Source organism: Perissodus microlepis, chromosome 15 (genome assembly GCF_051167445.1).
Source record: "Perissodus microlepis isolate ML-2025 ecotype Zambia chromosome 15, ASM5116744v1, whole genome shotgun sequence".
In the NCBI taxonomy this organism is placed as follows: domain Eukaryota; kingdom Metazoa; phylum Chordata; class Actinopteri; order Cichliformes; family Cichlidae; genus Perissodus; species Perissodus microlepis.
Window position 1 is genome coordinate 35,992,988 of NC_140475.1, and position 20,362 is coordinate 36,013,349.

Consider the following 20,362-nt stretch of genomic DNA (forward strand, 5'->3'; position numbering starts at 1 on the left):
CCGTTCATGTGTCTAACCGTTTTTCCCCACTCGGTGACACACCCGCCGGGGGTCAAACTCTGGTAATTGGTGATTCTGTTCTCAGACATGTGAAGCTGGAGACACCGGCAACCATAGTCAATTGTCTTCCAGGGGCCAGAGCAGGCGACATTGAAGGAAATTTAAAACTGCTGGCTAAGGGTAAACGTAAATTCAGTAAAATCATAATTCACGTCGGCAGTAATGACACCCGGTTACGCCAATCGGAGGTCACTAAAATCAATATTGAATCGATGTGCAACTTTGCTAAAACAATGTCGGACTCTGTAGTTTTCTCTGGTCCCCTCCCCAATCAGACCAGGAGTGACATGTTTAGCCGCATGTTCTCCTTAAATTGCTGGCTGTCTGAGTGGTGTCCCAGAAACGATGTGGGCTTCATAGATAATTGGCAAACCTTCTGGAGGAAACCTGGTCTTGTTAGGAGAGACGGCATCCATCCCACTTTGGATGGAGCAGCTCTCATTTCTAGAAATATGGACAAATTTATTAAACCCCCCAAAATATGACTATCCAGAGTTGGGACCAGGAAGCAGAGTTGCAGTCTTACACGCCTCTCTGCAGCTTCTCTCCTCCTGCTACCCCCCCAAAAACCCATCTCCATAGAGACTGTGTCAGCTTCCAAAAAGACAAAAAACAAACTAAAAACCAGCAACAAACAACTTAAACATAAACAATTACAAAGAAAGAACAGTACAGTATCCACATCTGAACCAAAGAGTAAAACAGTGAAATGTGGATTATTAAATATTAGGTCTCTCTCCTCCAAGTCTCTGTTAGTACATGACTTAATAATTGATCAACAAATTGATTTACTCTGCCTTACAGAAACCTGGTTGCAGCAGGATGATTATGTTAGTTTAAATGAATCAACACCCCCGAGTCATTCTAACTACCAGAAACCTCGAAGCACAGGCCGAGGGGGCAGTGTGGCAGCAATTTTTCACACCAGCCTATTAATTAATGAAAGACCAAGACAGACTTTTAATTCATTTGAAAGCCTGATGCTTAACATTGTCCACCCCAGCTGTGAAACTCAGAAACCAGTCTTACTTGTTATCATCTATCGTCCACCTGGGCCTTACACAGAGTTTCTGTCTGATTTCTCAGACTTTATATCTAATTTAGTTCTGAGCTCAAATAAAATAATTATTGTGGGTGATTTTAACATCCATGTAGATGCTAAAAATGACAGCCTCAACATGGCATTTAGTCTGTTATTAGACTCAATTGGCTTCTCTCAAAATGTAAAAGAACCCACCCACCACTTTAATCACACTCTAGATCTTGTTTTAACATATGGCATAGAAACGGAACATTTAACAGTGTTTCCTGAAAACCCTCTCCTGTCTGATCATTTCCTGATAACATTTACATTTACAATAATTGATTACACAGCGGTGGAGAGTAGATTTTATCAAAGTAGATGTCTTTCTGAAAGCGCTGTAACTAAGTTTAAGAATATAATCCACCCACTGTTATCATCTTCAATGCCCTGTACCAACACAGAGCAGAGCAGCTATCTGAACGCTACCCCAACAGAGGTCGATTATCTTGTTAATAATTTCACCTCCTCACTACGTACGACTCTGGATACTGTAGCTCCAGTGAAAACTAAGGTCTCTAATCAGAAGTACCTGACTCCGTGGTATAATTCTCAAACACGTACCCTAAAGCAGATGACTCGTAATCTGGAGAGGAAATGGCGTGTCACAAATTTAGAGGATCATCATTTAGCCTGGAGAAATAGTTTGCTGCTTTATAAGAAAGCCCTCCGCAAAGCCAGAACATCTTACTATTCATCACTGATTGAAGAAAATAAGAACAACCCCAGGTTTCTCTTCAGCACTGTAGCCAGGCTGACAAACAGTCAGAGCTCTGTTGAGCCAACCATCCCTTTAACGTTAACTAGTAATGACTTCATGAACTTCTTCACAAATAAAATTTTTATCATTAGAGAAAAAATTACCAGTAATCATCCCACAGATGTAATATTATCTACAGCTACTCTTAGTACCATTGATGTTAAGTTAGACTCTTTTTCTCCAATTGATCTTTCTGAGTTAACTTCAATAATTACTTCCTCCAAACCATCAACGTGTCTTTTAGACCCCATTCCTACAAAACTGCTCAAAGAAGTCCTGCCATTAATTAATTCTTCGATCTTAAATATGATCAACCTATCTCTAATAATCGGCTATGTACCACAGGCCTTCAAGCTGGCTGTAGTTAAACCTTTACTCAAAAAGCCATCTCTAGACCCAGCAGTCTTAGCTAATTATAGGCCAATCTCCAACCTTCCTTTCATATCAAAAATCCTTGAAAGAGTAGTTGTCAAACAGCTAACAGATCATCTGCAGAGGAATGGTTTATTTGAAGAGTTTCAGTCAGGTTTCAGAGCTCATCACAGCACAGAAACAGCTTTAGTGAAGGTTACAAATGATCTTCTTATGGCCTCTGACAGTGGACTCATCTCTGTGCTTGTCCTGCTAGACCTCAGTGCAGCGTTCGATACTGTTGACCATAATATCCTATTAGAGCGATTAGAACATGCTGTAGGTATTACAGGTACTGCACTGCAGTGGTTTGTATCATATCTATCTAATAGACTCCAATTTGTGCATGTAAATGGAGAGTCCTCTTCACACACTGAGGTTAATTATGGATTTCCACAGGGTTCAGTGCTAGGACCAATTCTGTTTACATTATACATGCTTCCCTTAGGCAGCATCATTAGAAGACATAGCATACATTTTCACTGCTATGCAGATGACACCCAGCTCTATCTGTCCATGAAGCCAGATAACACACACCAATTAGTTAAACTGCAGGAATGTCTTAAAGACATAAAGACCTGGATGGCCGCTAACTTTCTGCTTCTTAATTCAGATAAAACTGTTATTGTACTCGGCCCTGAAAATCTTAGAAATATGGTATCTAACCAGATTCATACTCTGGATGGCATTACCTTGGCCTCCAGTAACGCTGTGAGGAACCTTGGAGTCATTTTTGACCAGGACATGTCCTTCAACGCACATATTAAACAAATATGTAAGACTGCTTTCTTCCATTTGCGCAACATCTCTAAAATTAGAAATATCCTGTCTCAGAGTGACGCTGAAAAACTAGTTCATGCATTTATTACTTCCAGGCTGGACTACTGTAATTCATTATTATTAGGATGTCCAAAAAACTCACTGAAAAGCCTTCAGCTAATCCAAAATGCTGCAGCAAGAGTACTGACAGGGACTAGAAGGAGAGAGCATATTTCTCCTGTTTTGGCTTCCCTTCATTGGCTTCCTGTTAAGTCCAGAATTGAATTCAAAATCCTGCTCCTCACATACAAGGTCTTAAATAATCAGGCCCCATCTTATCTTAATGACCTTGTAGTACCATATCACCCTATTAGAGCACTTCGCTCTCGCTCTGCAGGCCTACTTGTTGTTCCTAGAGTATTTAAAAGTAGAATGGGAGGCAGAGCCTTCAGTTTTCAGGCCCCTCTTCTGTGGAACCAGCTTCCAGTTTGGATTCGGGAGACAGAAACTATCTCTACTTTTAAGATTAGGCTTAAAACTTTCCTTTTTGCTAAAGCATATAGTTAGGGCTGGACCAGGTGACCCTGAATCCTCCCTTAGTTATGCTGCAATAGACGTAGGCTGCCGGGGGATTCCCATGATGCATTGAGTTTTTCCTTTCCAGTCACCTTTCTCACTCACTATGTATTAATAGACCTCTCTGCATTGAATCATATCTGTTATTAACCTCTGTCTCTCTTCCACAGCATGTCTTTTATCCTGTCTTCCTTCTCTCACCCCAACCGGTCGCAGCAGATGGCCGCCCCTCCCTGAGCCTGGTTCTGCCGGAGGTTTCTTCCTGTTAAAAGGGAGTTTTTCCTTCCCACTGTCGCCAAAGTGCTTGCTCATAGGGGGTCATATGATTGTTGGGTTTCTCTCTGTATCTATGAAGCGCCTTGAGGCGACTTTTGTTGTGATTTGGCGCTATATAAATAAAATTGAATTGAATTGAATTGAATTGAATTACTTCAGAGGTGTGATGTTTTCAGGGTTTTTTTTTCTGCGCTGCAGAAAATTGTAAAACTATTGTGAACTTGGTGGATCTGTCCAGATCTTTGACTGGAAACTATTTCTATGACTGAGTGGTTCAAAAATGTGTAAGTGAAAAGCTGCCATATTTCAGGTCCCAAAGTCAAACGAACACTGAGGGATCACTGAGAGCTAAAAACGGTCTAACTTCTTTCATCTTTAATAAAATGATCAGCGTTGCTGCTTTACCAGGTTTAACAATTAAGTTTAACATCCAGGCATCCATGAAAACAGAGTTTATTCAATTTAACTGAGTTAGAGGTTAGCAGGAAGTTAGCTCGCTAGTTTCCACCTAAACATGATCATCATAATCAGTGTTACTAATTCATACACTGGTTTATCATCTAGACTTTTTGTCTCATCCAGCACCATGATCAGGTCCAGTTTTTATTTCATCTTTGATTTTTCAGCTGCTGTGCCTGAGCAGCCTCCCAGAGACCCTTTGTTGCAGTTAGTCTTCCTCCAGATGTCATGGTCCTGGGCCATGTTGGCCCAGTATTCTTAGTTTTCATGTATTTTTGTATTTTGTTCCTTATTTAGGCCATGCTTCCTGGGTTGCCCTGTTACGTTGTTCCTTATGTGTTTTCCCCTTGTGACTCTTACCCCCTGTGTGCCCCTCTGTGTATTTGAGCCCTCGTCTCTCCTTGTGTTTTATTCCATGTTTTCCCCAGCCCGTTATGTCTGTGTTCTCCCCGTGCTCTCTCTCCTCCTGTCTGAACCTCTGTGTACTTCCTGTTTTACTTTGACAGTCTCTCGTCAGTATGCGTCATGTTGTGTTCACTCCTGCCGCGTCTCGTTACGATTATCTGTGTCAGCTGTGTTCCCCGTGTGCTCCCACTTCCCTCGTTAACCCTCTGTGTATTTATGTGCATGTCTCCCTCAGTTCAGTGTCGCGTTGTCCATGTCTCCTCCCCAAACCTGTGTGTCTTTCTGTGTTCCCTCGGTCTTCTGTTAGCATTCCCAGTTTAGTTCTGTTTCTTTGTGAAGCCTGCAATAAAGCAGTGATTTTGAGTTCAGCTGTTCGTCTCCGTGAGTTTTGCGTTTGGGTCCTCTTCTGCCTCCACGCAGCCAGTTCATGACACCAGAAGCCATCTGGCTGCTTGATCCAGCTCTGGCTGCTGCACCGGGAAAGAGCAGTGAGGAGGTGGATTGATAAATGAAATTCATAACAAAAATTCATAATGGACTTTTTCCATTTAGGAATAATAAGAATCAGCTTTGTCATGTGCGGTAATCCGATTACTTTTTTCAAGTAACGAGTAAAGTAAGGGATTACTATTGCAAAAATGGTAATTAGATTACCATTACTTTCCCGTAGGAACACTGCGTTACTAAAACCGTGATTTTTTTTTTGCGAGAATGTCTCATGACATTGACATAAGCGAGTGCGACGTTTGTGACAACAGCTGTGTGCAGATCAACAATGGATAATATATCGAGTGCGGGAGAGATTATGAGCGTGCAGCGTTTAAAGCGTGGAAGTACTGACCTTACTTTGAGTTTGATTCCATAAAAAGTGACAAAAACATTAGTGTCCGTTGTGCGTGGGAAGAAAACTTCTTTTTACAGCGAAAAAAAACCCCTAAACTTCCAAGCAAGCACCGAGTGCGCTACCACGTAATGGGAAATTCACAGAGAAACTCGCGGATTCTTCAACTGACCGCTGCGGCAAACCTGCAGCAGGGTAAACCTCCGCCTATCCTACTCCTGCTTTACAGGTGAAAATAGAGCAAAAGGACCGCTAGTCTTTGACTTTATTTATTTTCTGCTTGATGCATATAGTTAAAAGGTTAAAACTAATAAAACAAGTTTTAAAAAGAGACTTTTCCATTTGATTACATTTTGTATGATGGATTATGTAGAAAAAGTAGGATTGGGCTGAAAGATCTATCGTCTTATCACCTATTCAGGTTGTAAATCGTGTTTTTAAAAAGTAACTAAGTAACTAAGTAATTAAATACTTTTGAAAATAAGTAATCAGTAAAGTAACGGGATTACTTTTTTGGGAAGTAATTAGTAATTAGTTACTGATTACTTTTTTCAAGTCACTTGACCAACACTGGTTGTTTGTACATGAATCACAATGTGTTACTTCAGAGGTGTGATGTTTTCAGGGTTTTTTTTTCTGCGCTGCAGAAAATTGTAAAACTACTGTGAACTTGGTGGATCTGTCCAGATCTTTGACTGGAAACTATTTCTATGAATGAGTGGTTCAAAAATGTGTAAGTGAAAAGCTGCCATATTTCAGGTCCCAAAGTCAAATGAACACTGAGGGATCACTGAGAGCTAAAAACGGTCTAACTTCTTTCATCTTTAATAAAATGATCAGTGTTGCTGCTTTACCAGGTTTAACAACTAAGTTTAACATCCAGGCATCCATGAAAACAGAGTTTATTCAATTTAACTGAGTTAGAGGTTAGCAGGAAGTTAGCTCGCTAGTTTCCACCTAAACATGATCATCATAATCAGTGTTACTAATTCATACACTGGTTTATCATCTAGACTTTTTGTCTCATCCAGCACCATGATCAGGTCCAGTTTTTATTTCATCTTTGATTTTTCAGCTGCTGTGCCTGAGCAGCCTCCCAGAGACCCTTTGTTGCAGTTAGTCTTCCTCCAGAAGCCATCTGGCTGCTTGATCCAGCTCTGGCTGCTGCACCGGGAAAGAGCAGTGAGGAGGTGGATTGATAAATGAAATTCATAACAAAAATTCATAATGGACTTTTTCCATTTAGGAATAATAAAAATCAGCTTTCTTTTTAATTGCTATTAACTGACAGTCAGATAACCAGCTTTTAAAAACATATTCATAAACACTTTGCAGTCAACAAAATTTGCACAGAGGTTATAGATGAAATAAAAGTATCACGTGTTTTCTAGGTGTGTTTATAACTCTGTTATTGTACATATTCTGTGTTATACATCATAATCATTCCAGTCTTTTTTTTTTTTTTTTACTGTTTTAATCTTTATAAAACTGTTATTTATTTATTTATTTTTGTGATTTCTGCTGCCCTATTGGTCTGGTCTCTCTTGAAAGTCTGAGAATGTGATATTCATAATAAAAGGATTTAAAAGTTTACTGCCAAAAAATGATTGCACTTCATAACAGAAATGTGCTAACTGGCTTGAAATAGATTGAAACTGTTATGAGATTGCTTCAGGGAGCAGACATGACACCGTCTTTTAGGTTTCGCCATCACTTTGTATTATGCGCACAACACCACCCTCCTCTGGCTTCCACATGAACTGCACCTTAAACATCAACTGTTTACAAATGTCATGACACAAACAAACGTTTCAATACCGTAAATCACTTTTTGGACTGCGATCACTTTTTGGCACAACATCGGCTCTGATAACATTTAAAGCGCATTGAAAAACTATTCTTTAACGCTAAAAATCCATTATCAATTGTAATTATTTATGTATTAATTTAAATTTCAGATATAGATCTTCATTTTTGTAAACTGGTGAATTAATGATTTTTTAAAGAATTAAAACGACAAAGTTTGGCAATATATTTTTTGAAAAGGATGAATAAAACAGTAAAATAAAATGAGAAATATATATATATTTTTAAAAACTATGATAATTAGACAAACTTTATTTTAAATATATACAATTGATTTTCGGTGACACTGGGTGTCATGGTGATGATGACGTGTTTGAGTGCAGGTATAAAAGCAGGAGGCAAAATGGGAATTCGGGTTTCACGTTTGAGCGCAAACAGGAGCTTTTTCCCACTAGTGCTGTGAAAACTCGGATTTTTCAAACTACAGCTAACGTTTGAAAATCTTCAAGAAGGATTTGCAAAATGACTTCAAACTTCAGTCGCGAGATGCACCTGATCTCCCTTTTCATTGAGGAGGTGCTAGATCAACGCTATGGTGAGTACAGCAGGCTAATATGTCAGAGTGCTAGCAAACAAATACAACTTAGATTTTTGTCTTTTATTGTTTGGAAGTAGGACTTCATGAGTGTTAACATTTAGGATGAGATGTTTCATACTTGAGTAACATCAATTTTAACGTGTGCCAGTACACTATAAAGATGGCGCCATGTTTTTTTTTAATTGCTAAGGCGTTGGAGGACGCTGACGTCAGCGCGCGGGCCGTTTTTGCATGTAGAGGGTTTGAGTTGACATGTTTGGGCTGCTGGCGCTGAGTTATACGTGAAAGTTTCATAGATTGTGAATGTGTAAAGCTGGAGAATGGAGTTTTAAAAGTTCACAGAGTCGCTGGATGAGTTTGAGATTGAAACAGTGTGTGCCTGCAATAAGGAGGTGGGAGGTTTCTCACCTAAATGTAGCTGCTTTATTCTCAAAATATCGATGCTCAACTAATATGAAGATATTACTCCTTAATGTGAATGCGTATTAAAACCTCAGTGAAAGTCCATGCAGCCTTACACAACATGAAAACTTTTACCAGGTGAAAAATGTGAAGGCTTTCATAAACAATGAGTTCTGCTGGGAGCTTCTTACTGTTTGTGTGTGGAAGAGCTTATGATGATGTAAAGCCATGTCTGGACAATTTAAATTCAGGCTTTAATTTGTGTGATCACATGATTAACGTAGACGCACGCTTTGCTTTCTCGTAGCTGATCTGGTGAGTCCAGTCACTGCACCTCAGATGGTCGTCATTAACTTGAGGAACCGTGAACTGAACAGGAGCCATCTGGACTCCATGCCCCCCCTGGTCCTCACTCTTTACCATAACCTGGTGACTGGGTCCAAGGACTTTCCTGACATACCTTTTAAAGGATGGTCCTACCGGGACCAGGTGACGACACCATTTGTCGATGTGAGGCAGAGCCAGAGAGAGAACACCACTCCTTCTCCTCCTACAGACTCACCAGCTGGCATGATGCTGCCGCCTGCGGGCTCCAGCTCTCATCCACGCTTCCTGACTCCAGTTCTTCCAGAGAAAGCAGATCTTGCTGTGCTGAAGGCAGATCGGAGGAACTGTGTCCGCACCCTGACTGTCGACGGCCTCCCCATCACAAGAGTCATCTCCACTGTTTACCGAACAGAGGACACTGAGATGAAGAACCGCTGGAGAGTAACAGACTACAGCGCGGACGGCAGAGTTCTCACTTCGGTGCTCTGCCGTGTTCTAAATATGTCGGCAAAGCGTGCTAAGAGGAAGGCGGAGGAAGAGAGCAGCATCCGGAGCCCGACTCAAGCAAGGAAGCGCTTGAGATTATAATATACAGTGAAGCATGTCGAACGTCAGCAAGCCTGAACAAAGTGGTAAGTAGTAAATAGTGCTTAAGGTTGTTTCTAAAATAATGTCCTAAAATATTTGAAAATTGTCGAGGTTTTAACTTTTATTCTTTCTTTTCTGCCTCTTGTTTCTAAAAGTCAGGAAAAAGAGTCACGCTGCGAAGAAACACCACACAGAAGATTTTCCCTCAGTAAAATGGTAAATATATTCATCTTGTTATGACGTTTGCTCACAATAACCAGGAGTGTTTCTGAAGTGATTCACTCTCATTTGGTGTTATTTGATCCAAAGACAACTGAGGGTCTTCAGAGCAGCGTGAACGGCCGTCACCTGAGAGCAAGACAGTCCTCGGGCCTTTGTGGTTCCCTCCAGGTACTCCAGCTTCATCCCACAGTCCAGAGAGATGCAGTTAGGTTGAATGTGAGTGTGAATGGTTGTCTGTTTCTCTGTGTTAGACTGACCTGTCCAGGTTGTACCCCCGCCTCTGGCCCCATAACAGCTGGGATGGCTCCAATCTTGAATTGGTGAAGCAGAAGAAATGGATGGAAGGATGATCCAAAGAGAAACATTGAAGGCCCTCTCACAAAAAAAGATAAGAACTCATTTTACACATTGTTGAAACATCCTGAAAGTTATTTGTTGTGTTTAGAAACTTGTTGAACTGTCATTAGAGTTTGTTTCGACTTGTTGTTCATTTCTTATTCGGTTCAGCTGTGTTTCTATGTGTCCTTAGTTCCCATAATCAGCCTCCTGTGTGTAAATATTGTGTCAGTCTCCCTTTGTCCCTTGTCAGAGTGTTAGTCTCCGTCCCCTCGTGTTTCCTTGCCTCAGTAGTTCTGTTTCCTACAGTTTTCCCCCAGTATAGGTTTTGGTTAGACTTTTTCAGTTCCCTTTGTCAGTCTTTGTATTTGGTATTTCCTCATCAGTCTCATCACTTTCCTCTCCAGAAAGAAAACAATAAAAAGACCTGAAGAGACGTCTATGCAAACGCTCTCATTGTGAAAGATAAGTATACATCCAACTAATCTGTGACTCTGTCACAGCTCTGATCAGCAATTCTTTCAGGTTTGTCTGTTTTGATGATGTTATTAATTATTATCCTTTATCCAGGATTTTCTCCTCCTTGAATCGCTACCTTATCGTGGTGGAGGGGTTTGTGTGTCCCAGGGATCCCAGGGGCTATGTTGTCTGGGGGCTTTTGCCCCCTGGTAGGGTCTCCCATGGCAAATTGGTCCTGGGTGAGGGACCAGACAAAGAGCGATTCAGAAGACCCTTATGAAAAGAATATCGAGGGAACAGTTTACCCTGCCCGGGATAGGGTTACCGGGGCCCCGCCCTGGAGCCAGGCCCAGGGAGGGTGCCCGAGGGCGTCTGGTGGCCGGGCCTTAGTCCATGGGGCCCGGCCGGGCACAGCCCGAAGAGGAGACATGGGCCCATCCTCCCGCAGGCCCACCACCCGCACGGGGTGGTGGGCCTGTCAAGTCACAGACTTGTCACAGACTTGACGGGGTGTCAGGAAAAAGAGCCAAGATGAGAAGAAACACCACACAGAAGATTTTCCCTCAGTAAAATGGTAAATATATTCATCTTGTTATGACGTTTGCTCACAATAACCAGGAGTGTTCACGTTGTTCTGAAGTGATTCACTCTCATTTGGTGTTATTTGGTGTTTGTCTTTGAAAGGAGAGGAGCAGTAACGACACTGGGAGACAAACAACAGGATGATCCAAAGACAACTGAGAGTGTTCAGAGCAGCGTGAACGGCCGTCACCTGAGAGCAAGACAGTCCTCGGGCCTTTGTGGTTCCCTCCAGGTACTCCAGCTTCATCCCACAGTCCAGAGAGATGCAGTTAGGTTGAATGTGAGTGTGAATGGTTGTCTGTTTCTCTGTGTTAGACTGACCTGTCCAGGTTGTACCCCCGCCTCTGGCCCCATAACAGCTGGGATGGCTCCAATCTTGAATTGGATAAGCTGAAGAAATGGATGGAAGGATGATCCAAAGAGAAACATCAAAGGCCCTCTCACCAGCTTTCATTTATTAAATTTGTCTTTACTGAACGATTTCTGGTGTGTACTTGCGTTGATACTCAGACAACAGCTCGTCTTTCTGTTTGTGCTGGAAGATTCAGGCAAACACATATTACATATATAGATTGTTATATGACACAGTTTCACATTTAGTGCTATATGATAATGATAAGGTCCAGTTTAATAGTATTGCTAGTGTCTAATGAAATGAACACGTGATTTTCAGATCCAGCAAAGTGAATATTTTTCACTGTGGATAAATTACATGGAAACGTTTAATGAGTCATCAGCTATTTCACTACAAAGATGATGTGATTAAAGGTTCTCATACATGCAGGTCAGAAGTTTTGCTCCATCCTGGATGTTAAATGCTGATCAATGTTTACACATATCTGCACATTTCTAACAGCTCATTTCACAGGTCATCAGTCTCCTGACTGCATATGCAGAGTTTTATCATCACGTGTTCATGGCAGACAAACATAATTATGAATTCTTGTTTTAGTTCCATTCAGTCACTCAACATCAGGTGTCTGCTTGTCCTGAGCTGTGAGAACTACAGTGAGTTGCTTTCCTCTTTAGCTTAGTATTAATAAACCAGGTCGTAGGTGGGCACCTGCATCAAGGAGTCAAGAAGCATATTTTATTGTTTAATGGTGAAAACAATGGATTCTTGTTCATTTGTTTAATGGAAAGACTGAAAGTGCGGCCTGGTGTTGACTTACACTTATTCAAAGTGATGAAGTACCAACAGAGACTAAAAGTCACAGCCTGAAACACGTCAACTGCTTTATTATTTCTAGTTATAAATAAACTGTCAGTTTATGGCCCCTGTGGCTCGATCAGGACCCTTCCGGGATGTGGAGATATTTATTATTTACTATAACTTGTGCTTATGTTGGTTTTTGCTGTGGTTTCGCTACTGTGTTTTTCTCTTTTTGCTTGTTTTTATTTTTCCAGCAGGTGATCAAACAGATTTTTAGTGTCTTCTCTCTCTTCTCCTATTTTTTTTGCTTTCCATCTCCTTCTGTTGAGCATCTTCCCAACTTCTCTTTTCTTCATCTTTCTCTTTCCCATCCCCCAGTCCTGTCCGTTCTGATTGTAATCATTTCAAAGAAAAGAAAGAAATAATAAAGAGCTAATACACTTTGACAATCAAGTGGACCAGTGTGGCAAAAGCTGTAATGATCCATTTGGGAAAATAAATCTGTTGGACTGGTAAACTAATATACGATAATAATACGGTATGAAAAATGGCAAACATGAGAATTCTGTGTGTTTTCCTTCTTATCTGCAGACTAACAGTCCACAGGTTTGGTGCTCAGACTCTGATTTGTTCCCTGGAGATGGAGGAGAGAGAGCACAGAGGACAGCAAGGTGGAGGAGTGAAGGAGAAGGTGGTGCAGCTCAGTGTCCAATCAGGAGTGAGCATCTCTATATATGTATATAGAATATATATATTTCAAGTTTTTGTTTTGAGTTTTTGTTGTTTTTTGTTTTTTAAAGCAAACACTAAAACTGTCACCCACACCTCTGAAGATAAAGATAACTAATCATAAATAAAGGGAATATTATGATGATGAGGACACTATCAGAGGTAGTTCAGGGAACTGTTATACTTCAGATACCAGAAAAATCGTTTTCTTTTCTTGTTTTTTTGGCTTGACTTCATGGTAGGCAAAATGAAGAAGAGTGCTTGATTGCGCCTAAGTAAGTAAAAGCTGCATGGCAAAACAACACACACCTTCACTGCAGATGCATGCACAGAAACCAGTATTTTTTGTACCTTAAATATTAAGTAGTGTGTGTACAGTAGTCAATATAATGGGATGTGTCCTAAAGCAGCGAAAGAAGAACTGACTTCTTACAGCAATTTGCAATATTTAGGATTTTATTGAACACTTTTACCTTTCAACATTTGTAACATTAGTGAGTAATGAAGCATTGCAGAATAAATAAAATAAAATACTAAAAGTCCGTTATTACACTCTTAAATCCTACTACTTATTCCTGCGTCTTTTGTGATCTTACAAAGCTTCAAATGACGCGTCGACTATTAAATTAGTCATCGACGATTTTGATAGTCACCGTAATCGTGACTCCTCGTGAACAAATATAGACACACTAATATTTCACCAGTGTTGTAACATCACATGTCGTTAGCATGGGTAAGAGAACGAAATCAATACCTCAGATGGAAGCACCTTGACTGGGTTACTTCAACATCACTGGGTGACATGTCACTTTGATGCACCGACAGTGGAATTATAGTTCAGGTGACCTGCATGCCTTTGCACTCTAAAGACACTAGAGCACCTAAAGGACGCATGGAAACATCAAGTGATACACAGATAAGACTGTTGCACAGAAATATGCAGTATCTGCACACTGTAACATGTTTAGTTGCTTTACTCAAGAGCCTGACTTCAGATGAATGACTCTGACAATCTAATTTTTCTTGCAGATTGAATGCACCTTCTGTGGGAAGTGGTACCACACAGTGTGTGTGGACTTCCCCTCTGCAGAAGGCGACTACAAATGTTGTGGTTGCTAAATAAACAGAAAAAATTGATCCCTGTTGTCTTTGCTTACTGATTGTTTTTAGTGTTGACAATCCACATTGCTGGGATTGCATCTTTCAACATGTTTGTGGGTAGATCTGGATGTACCAGGGGTAAGTGTAGCCACTCAGCCTCTACTCAATGTGATCATAGCAGCAGGTGCAGATGTGTCACAAGTTAATCTAGTAGTAGGCTATGGTATTTGGCCACAGGTGGCAGCAGTGGACTGACCTCCATTGGAGACTGCTCCAGCTGCTATGTGATAGTGTATCTGCTACAAATTGAAGATCATATGGAAGTTTTGGAAATTAACCCTTGTATTATGTTGACAAACAAAAAGGTGACATTGATTTTGTTGCGGGTCATTTTGACCCGTACTGTGTAAATCCACTCAGAATTGTCAAGAAACTGCAATAAAACAATAGCAACTTTATTTTCCATCAGATAAACATGTAGAACACAGACATACAACAGTTAGACTTTCCATAACTATTTTAGGAACCATTTGGTAAAGGTTTTTCGTTCTTATACACACACACACACACATTTCTTTTGAACTTGCCCAACGTTCTCAGTTTTTCAATGCTCAACATTTTCGATTTTGTCCACGTGATGGACAGAATGTAACTGTGTGCTTTCTGCAGGTGTACTTCTTGCATTTCTCACACAAAATGCTTGTTTTAAAACAGGAATCTTCCTAACTAAGATTTAAAACAAAAGATTTCTACGTCCCCTCCACTCTCAAAAACAGATGACAAACCAATCGACACACCTGAGTCACTGACTTTCTTAAATCCACTCACTCTCACTGGCTCTGTTCATTACTAATCACTGTGTAACTGCTGTGAATTCACAGTAACTGCCATCTCCTTACAAATGTTCATTAGATTAACCACACTTATACAGACTTGTATATAACTACCAACTCTCCAGCCATGTTGATGGATTGCCTATATTGGCTGGAAATATTCATTTCCAGAGAAAAGACACAGATAGACTCTGCTTACAGGATGTGATGTGACAACACTAATGAAATATTGATGTGTTATATTTGTCCAAGGCGTATTTCATTGTTATGGGAAAAGAGAATATTAAAATCATGATGACCAATTGGAGTGGTGATTTCTATGACTTTGTATATATAATTTGGAATGTTGTACAAATGTAGGCCAATAAGAAATATATGATATCATTTCATTCTTTTCAAAGGTTTATTTGCATGACGCACAGACAGACACAATTGAAAGGTACAAATGTGTTGTGCATGAAACGAATTCAAACGTGCTGCAGATGTGTGTCACAAGTTGATCTGGCTGTAGGCTGTGGCACTTGGCCAGAGGTGGCGCTGGTTGACTCAAGTCCATGTTAGTGCACAAAGTAAACTGCTCGCTTTAGTTGTGCAGCAAAAACGCTGAAACCGGAGAAATAAAACGTGCGAGGGGAACGATAACGACGACAAGAGTCTCCCGATCGTTTACTCTTGCTGTCCTGTGAACAACATCGGCGTGGTGTTAATTGTTTGCTGTTTTCGCGATCGCATCGCGCATGAGGATATCACCAGGTAAACTCGCCACATTTTTAAACATTTTGTTGTTCAACAGCATCAAGACAGACGGAGTGTGTTTGAGATAACCTCACAAGTGTCACAGATGACACATTTGGCGTTTTTTTTTGCTGGCTTGTCGGTAGCAGCTCCTGAAACGCAAGACTGCCACACATCTGTTCGACCAACGCCAGTAGATCTAAACGCCAGTAGATCTGGAACACCGGCGCACTCGTGCGTCTGAGGAGACGCGGACTGCGAACTGCTCTTCCTGGGATCTTCCTTTCCAATGTACGCTCACTCAGGAATAAGATAGACGAGCTGGCCCTGATGAGAAGCATGAACAGAGACTTTGCCTCCTCCTGTGTCTTATGTTTTACGGAGTCGTGGCTCTGTGAGGACATCCCGGACAGCGCGCTCAAGCTGGAGGGCTTTCATCTGCTGTGCGCGGACCGGCAGGCCTCTCTCTCTGGTAAGACCAAAGGTGGAGGTGTCTGCTTCTACATTAATAGTGGCTGGTGCACAGATGTAACAGTGATTGCTCAGCACTGCTCTTCCTCTCTGGAATACCTTTTTATTCACTGCAAACCGTTTTATTCTCCGCGGGAGTTTGCTTCATTCATCCTGGCCGCTGTTTACATCCCGCCAGATGCGGATGCGCAGGCAGCTCAGTGCGCACTCGCGGAGCAGATACTGCACATGGAGCGGACATTCCCGGACTCTCTCATCATTGCTCTTGGGGACTTTAACAAAGCCAATCTGAGCCATGAGCTTCCCAAATACAAGCAGTATATTAAATGCCCGACCAGAGAGGAGAGGACATTAGACCACTGTTACAGCACGATCAGCGGGGCCTATCGTGCGGTGCCCCGCGCTTCACTCGGACTTTCTGACCACGTCATGATCCACCTAATCCCCGCGTACAGACAGAGGCTGAAGCTCTCCAAACCTGTCGTGAGGACCAAAAAACTGTGGAGCAACGAGGCTGTGGAGGAGCTTCGCACGTGTTTGGAGTCTACAGACTGGGACACAATGAAGGCTGCTTCTAACAGCTTGGACGAGTTTACGGACACTGTCACCTCCTATATCCACTTCTGTGAGGACAGCATTGTGCCATCACGCACCAGGGTGAGTTATAACTGACAAACCCTGGTTTACTCCTAAACTCAAAAAGCTGTGGCTGGAAAAGAGAAAGGCGTTCAGAAGCGGAGACAGGGACTGCTACAGAGAGGCCAAGTACAGGTTCACTAAAGAAGTGGACATTGCTAAACACCAGCACTCTGAGAAGATGCAGCAGCAGATCTCAGAGAATGACTCGGCCTCTGTGTGGAAAGGTTTTAGGAATATCACCAACTACAAGCCTAAAACCCCCCACTCCACTGATGACTTGCTCTTGGCCAACACCCTTAACAACTTTTACTGCCGTTTTGACGAGCCATCAGGCAGCCTTCACACCTCCAACGGCCCCAACAATAGAGACACTTTGGACACTCATTCCCCCACCTCTCCCCCCTCCATAGAGCCATCACCACCTTCAAACACTTCACCTACAACACCCCCCTCCTCACCCCACACAAAAGAGGATTTCACACCACCTCCTCCCACCACAACTCTTCATATTCATGAAGCAGGTGTGAGGAAGCAGTTTAAGAGTCTGAATGCTCGAAAAGCTCCCGGCCCAGACGGTGTGTCTCCTGCCACCCTCAGACACTGTGCAAACGAGCTGGCCCCAGTGTTTTCTGGCATTTTCAACTCCTCACTGCAGGCATGTCATGTGCCTGCCTGCTTCAAGTCCTCTACCATAATCCCTGTCCCCAAGAAACCTAGGATCACTGGGCTAAATGACTACAGACCTGTGGCTCTGACATCTGTGGTCATGAAGTCATTTGAGCGCCTGGTTCTCTCCTATCTCAAGACCCTCACGGCCCCCCTCCTGGACCCCCTGCAGTTTGCATACAGAGCCAACAGGTCTGTAGATGACGCCATCAACATGGCTCTACACTTCATCCTGCAGCATCTGGACTCCCCAGGAACCTACGCCAGGATCCTGTTTGTGGACTTCAGCTCTGCGTTCAACACCATCCTTCCAGACCATCTCCAAGGCAAGCTTTCCCAGATGAATGTGCCTGATCCCATCTGCCGGTGGATCACTGACTTCCTGACGGACAGGAAGCAGCATGTGAGGCTGGGAAAGAATGTCTCGGACTCCCGGACCATCAGCACCGGCTCCCCTCAGGGCTGTGTTCTTTCTCCTCTGCTCTTCTCCCTGTATACCAACTGCTGCACCTCCACCCACCAGTCTGTCAAGCTAATCAAGTTTGCAGATGACACCACCGTTATTGGACTCATCTCGGACGGGGATGAGTCTGCCTACAGGAGGGAGGTTGAACGTCTGGTGTCCTGGTGCAGCCACAACAACCTGGTGCTGAATGCCCAGAAGACAGTGGAGATTATTGTGGACTTCAGGAAGCACACAGCTCCACTCCCCCCCATCATCCTGACTGACACCCCCATCACCTCTGTGGACTCATTCCGCTTCCCGGGTACCACCATCACCCAGGACCTGAAGTGGGAGCCCACCATCACCTCCGTCATTAAGAAAGCCCAGCAGAGGATGTACTTCCTGAGGCAGCTGAAGAAATTCAACCTGCCAACACGGACGATGATGCAATTCTACACTGCAATCATCGAGTCCATCCTCACCTCCTCCATCACCGTGTGGTACGCTGGAGCCACTATCAGGGACAAACAGAGACTGCAGCGTGTTGTGCGCTCTGCTGAGAAGGTGATTGGCTGCAGACTCCCATCTCTGCAGGACCTGTACACCTCCAGGACACTGGGGCGTGCAGCTCGGATCTCAGCTGACCCTTCTCACCCTGGACACAGTCTGTTTGACCTGCTCCCCTCAGGCAGGAGGCTCCGGTCCATTCGCACCAGAACCTCTCGCCATAAGAACAGTTTCTTCCCCTCTGCTGTTGGACACATGAACAATAACCATATGACTGTTCCCACCACTAACACATGACCCTACGCTGTGTTCACTGCATCATTCCATGTTTGGCACTGATCACCACCTGCACTCATGTATATATCATGTATATATCTATCTACTTAGCACTTTTAATTCTTATTCTTATTTTTATTTTCATGTCTATTTAAGCGTAATTTATGACAGTATGTTTGCACTGAAGCACCGCAGCAATTTCCTAATGTTGTAAACCTGCTCAACATTTGGCAATAAAACCCTTTCTGATTCTGATTCTGAAAAGAAAAGAGACAGAGATGTGTGTTTTCTGTTAATACCATAATTGCAGTCATCTTAAACAAACATGACATTTCTTTGGCACGACTGCTTTTTCGCTGATTTGAAACTTTAATGTGTGGTACAACAATTCTTCTAGTTAAATAATTCTACAAGAATTATTTAACAGAGGATAGAAAAAAAATACATTGTGTCAAGTTCCCTGGTTAAATGGGCTGTCTGTGTAAAAAGCATAAATGGCTGTTTGTCTTGGTGTATTGGTCTTTTGCCAGCATGGCAAACTAGATCAGTCTGCTGGGACATCTGATTTTAGGACAATCACTTGCTTTTCCAAAGGACACTGACAACCAGACATTAGATGCCACAGCCCTGGCCCACGGTATCCCCCCCCCCCCTCCCCCCCATGCATGCGGTGGGCCTTCTGTAGAAAGAGAGCAGCTTAATGAAGGTGACAAGGTGAAAATAGGATGATTGATGTGCCGGTGCTGTGAGGGCATGTATAACACCACCTACCCAAGTGTTGAATATAAGGAGGCTTTGAAGAATCTACAATAATTGTGTGTTGTTTGTACATGAATCACAATGTGTTACTTCAGAGGTGTGATGTTTTCAGGGGTTTTTTTCTGCGCTGCAGAAAATTGTAAAACTACTGTGAACTTGGTGGATCTGTCCAGATCTTTGACTGGAAACTATTTCTATGAATGAGTGGTTCAAAAATGTGTAAGTGAAAAGCTGCCATATTTCAGGTCCCAAAGTCAAATGAACACTGAGGGATCACTGAGAGCTAAAAACGGTCTAACTTCTTTCATCTTTAATAAAATGATCAGTGTTGCTGCTTTACCAGGTTTAACAATTAAGTTTAACATCCAGGCATCCATGAAAACAGAGTTTATTCAATTTAACTGAGTTAGAGGTTAGCAGGAAGTTAGCTCGCTAGTTTCCACCTAAACATGATCATCATAATCAGTGTTACTAATTCATACACTGGTTTATCATCTAGACTTTTTGTCTCATCCAGCACCATGATCAGGTCCAGTTTTTATTTCATCTTTGATTTTTCAGCTGCTGTGCCTGAGCAGCCTCCCAGAGACCCTTTGTTGCAGTTAGTCTTCCTCCAGATGTCATGGTCCTGGGCCATGTTGGCCCAGTATTCTTAGTTTTCATGTATTTTTGTATTTTGTTCCTTATTTAGGCCATGCTTCCTGGGTTGCCCTGTTACGTTGTTCCTTATGTGTTTTCCCCTTGTGACTCTTACCCCCTGTGTGCCCCTCTGTGTATTTGAGCCCTCGTCTCTCCTTGTGTTTTATTCCATGTTTTCCCCAGCCCGTTATGTCTGTGTTCTCCCCGTGCTCTCTCTCCTCCTGTCTGAACCTCTGTGTACTTCCTGTTTTACTTTGACAGTCTCTCGTCAGTATGCGTCATGTTGTGTTCACTCCTGCCCTGTCTCGTTACGATTATCTGTGTCAGCTGTGTTCCCCGTGTGCTCCCACTTCCCTCGTTAACCCTCTGTGTATTTATGTGCATGTCTCCCTCAGTTCAGTGTCGCGTCGTCCATGTCTCCTCCCCGAACCTGTGTGTCTTTCTGTGTTCCCTCGGTCTTC

At 42.5% G+C, this 20,362-nt stretch overlaps 1 protein-coding gene and 1 long non-coding RNA gene across 3 annotated transcripts; both read left to right on the plus strand.

Annotated features, from left to right (window-relative positions):
* Nucleotides 1-7,788: 7,788 nt before the first annotated feature.
* LOC146372593 (uncharacterized) lies at nucleotides 7,789-9,416 on the plus strand. 2 transcript variants are annotated; one of them, XM_084953344.1, is made up of 2 exons: nucleotides 7,789-8,029; nucleotides 8,742-9,416. In XM_084953344.1, exons 1-2 carry the CDS (start codon nucleotides 7,957-7,959, stop codon nucleotides 9,347-9,349), a joined length of 681 nt encoding a protein of 226 aa, XP_084809470.1. In that variant the 5' UTR covers nucleotides 7,789-7,956; the 3' UTR covers nucleotides 9,350-9,416. The 2 variants fall into 2 exon arrangements, with proteins under 2 accessions (XP_084809470.1, XP_084809471.1); XM_084953345.1 differs by lacking the exon at nucleotides 7,789-8,029 and adding an exon at nucleotides 8,217-8,572 and having other exon boundaries at nucleotides 8,742-9,414.
* Nucleotides 9,417-11,222: 1,806 nt separating this feature from the next.
* Nucleotides 11,223-13,967, plus strand: LOC146372594 (uncharacterized). The gene is made up of 2 exons (XR_014802746.1): nucleotides 11,223-11,434; nucleotides 12,693-13,967. It is a non-coding gene; the product is annotated as an uncharacterized LOC146372594 (long non-coding RNA).
* Nucleotides 13,968-20,362: the final 6,395 nt, after the last annotated feature.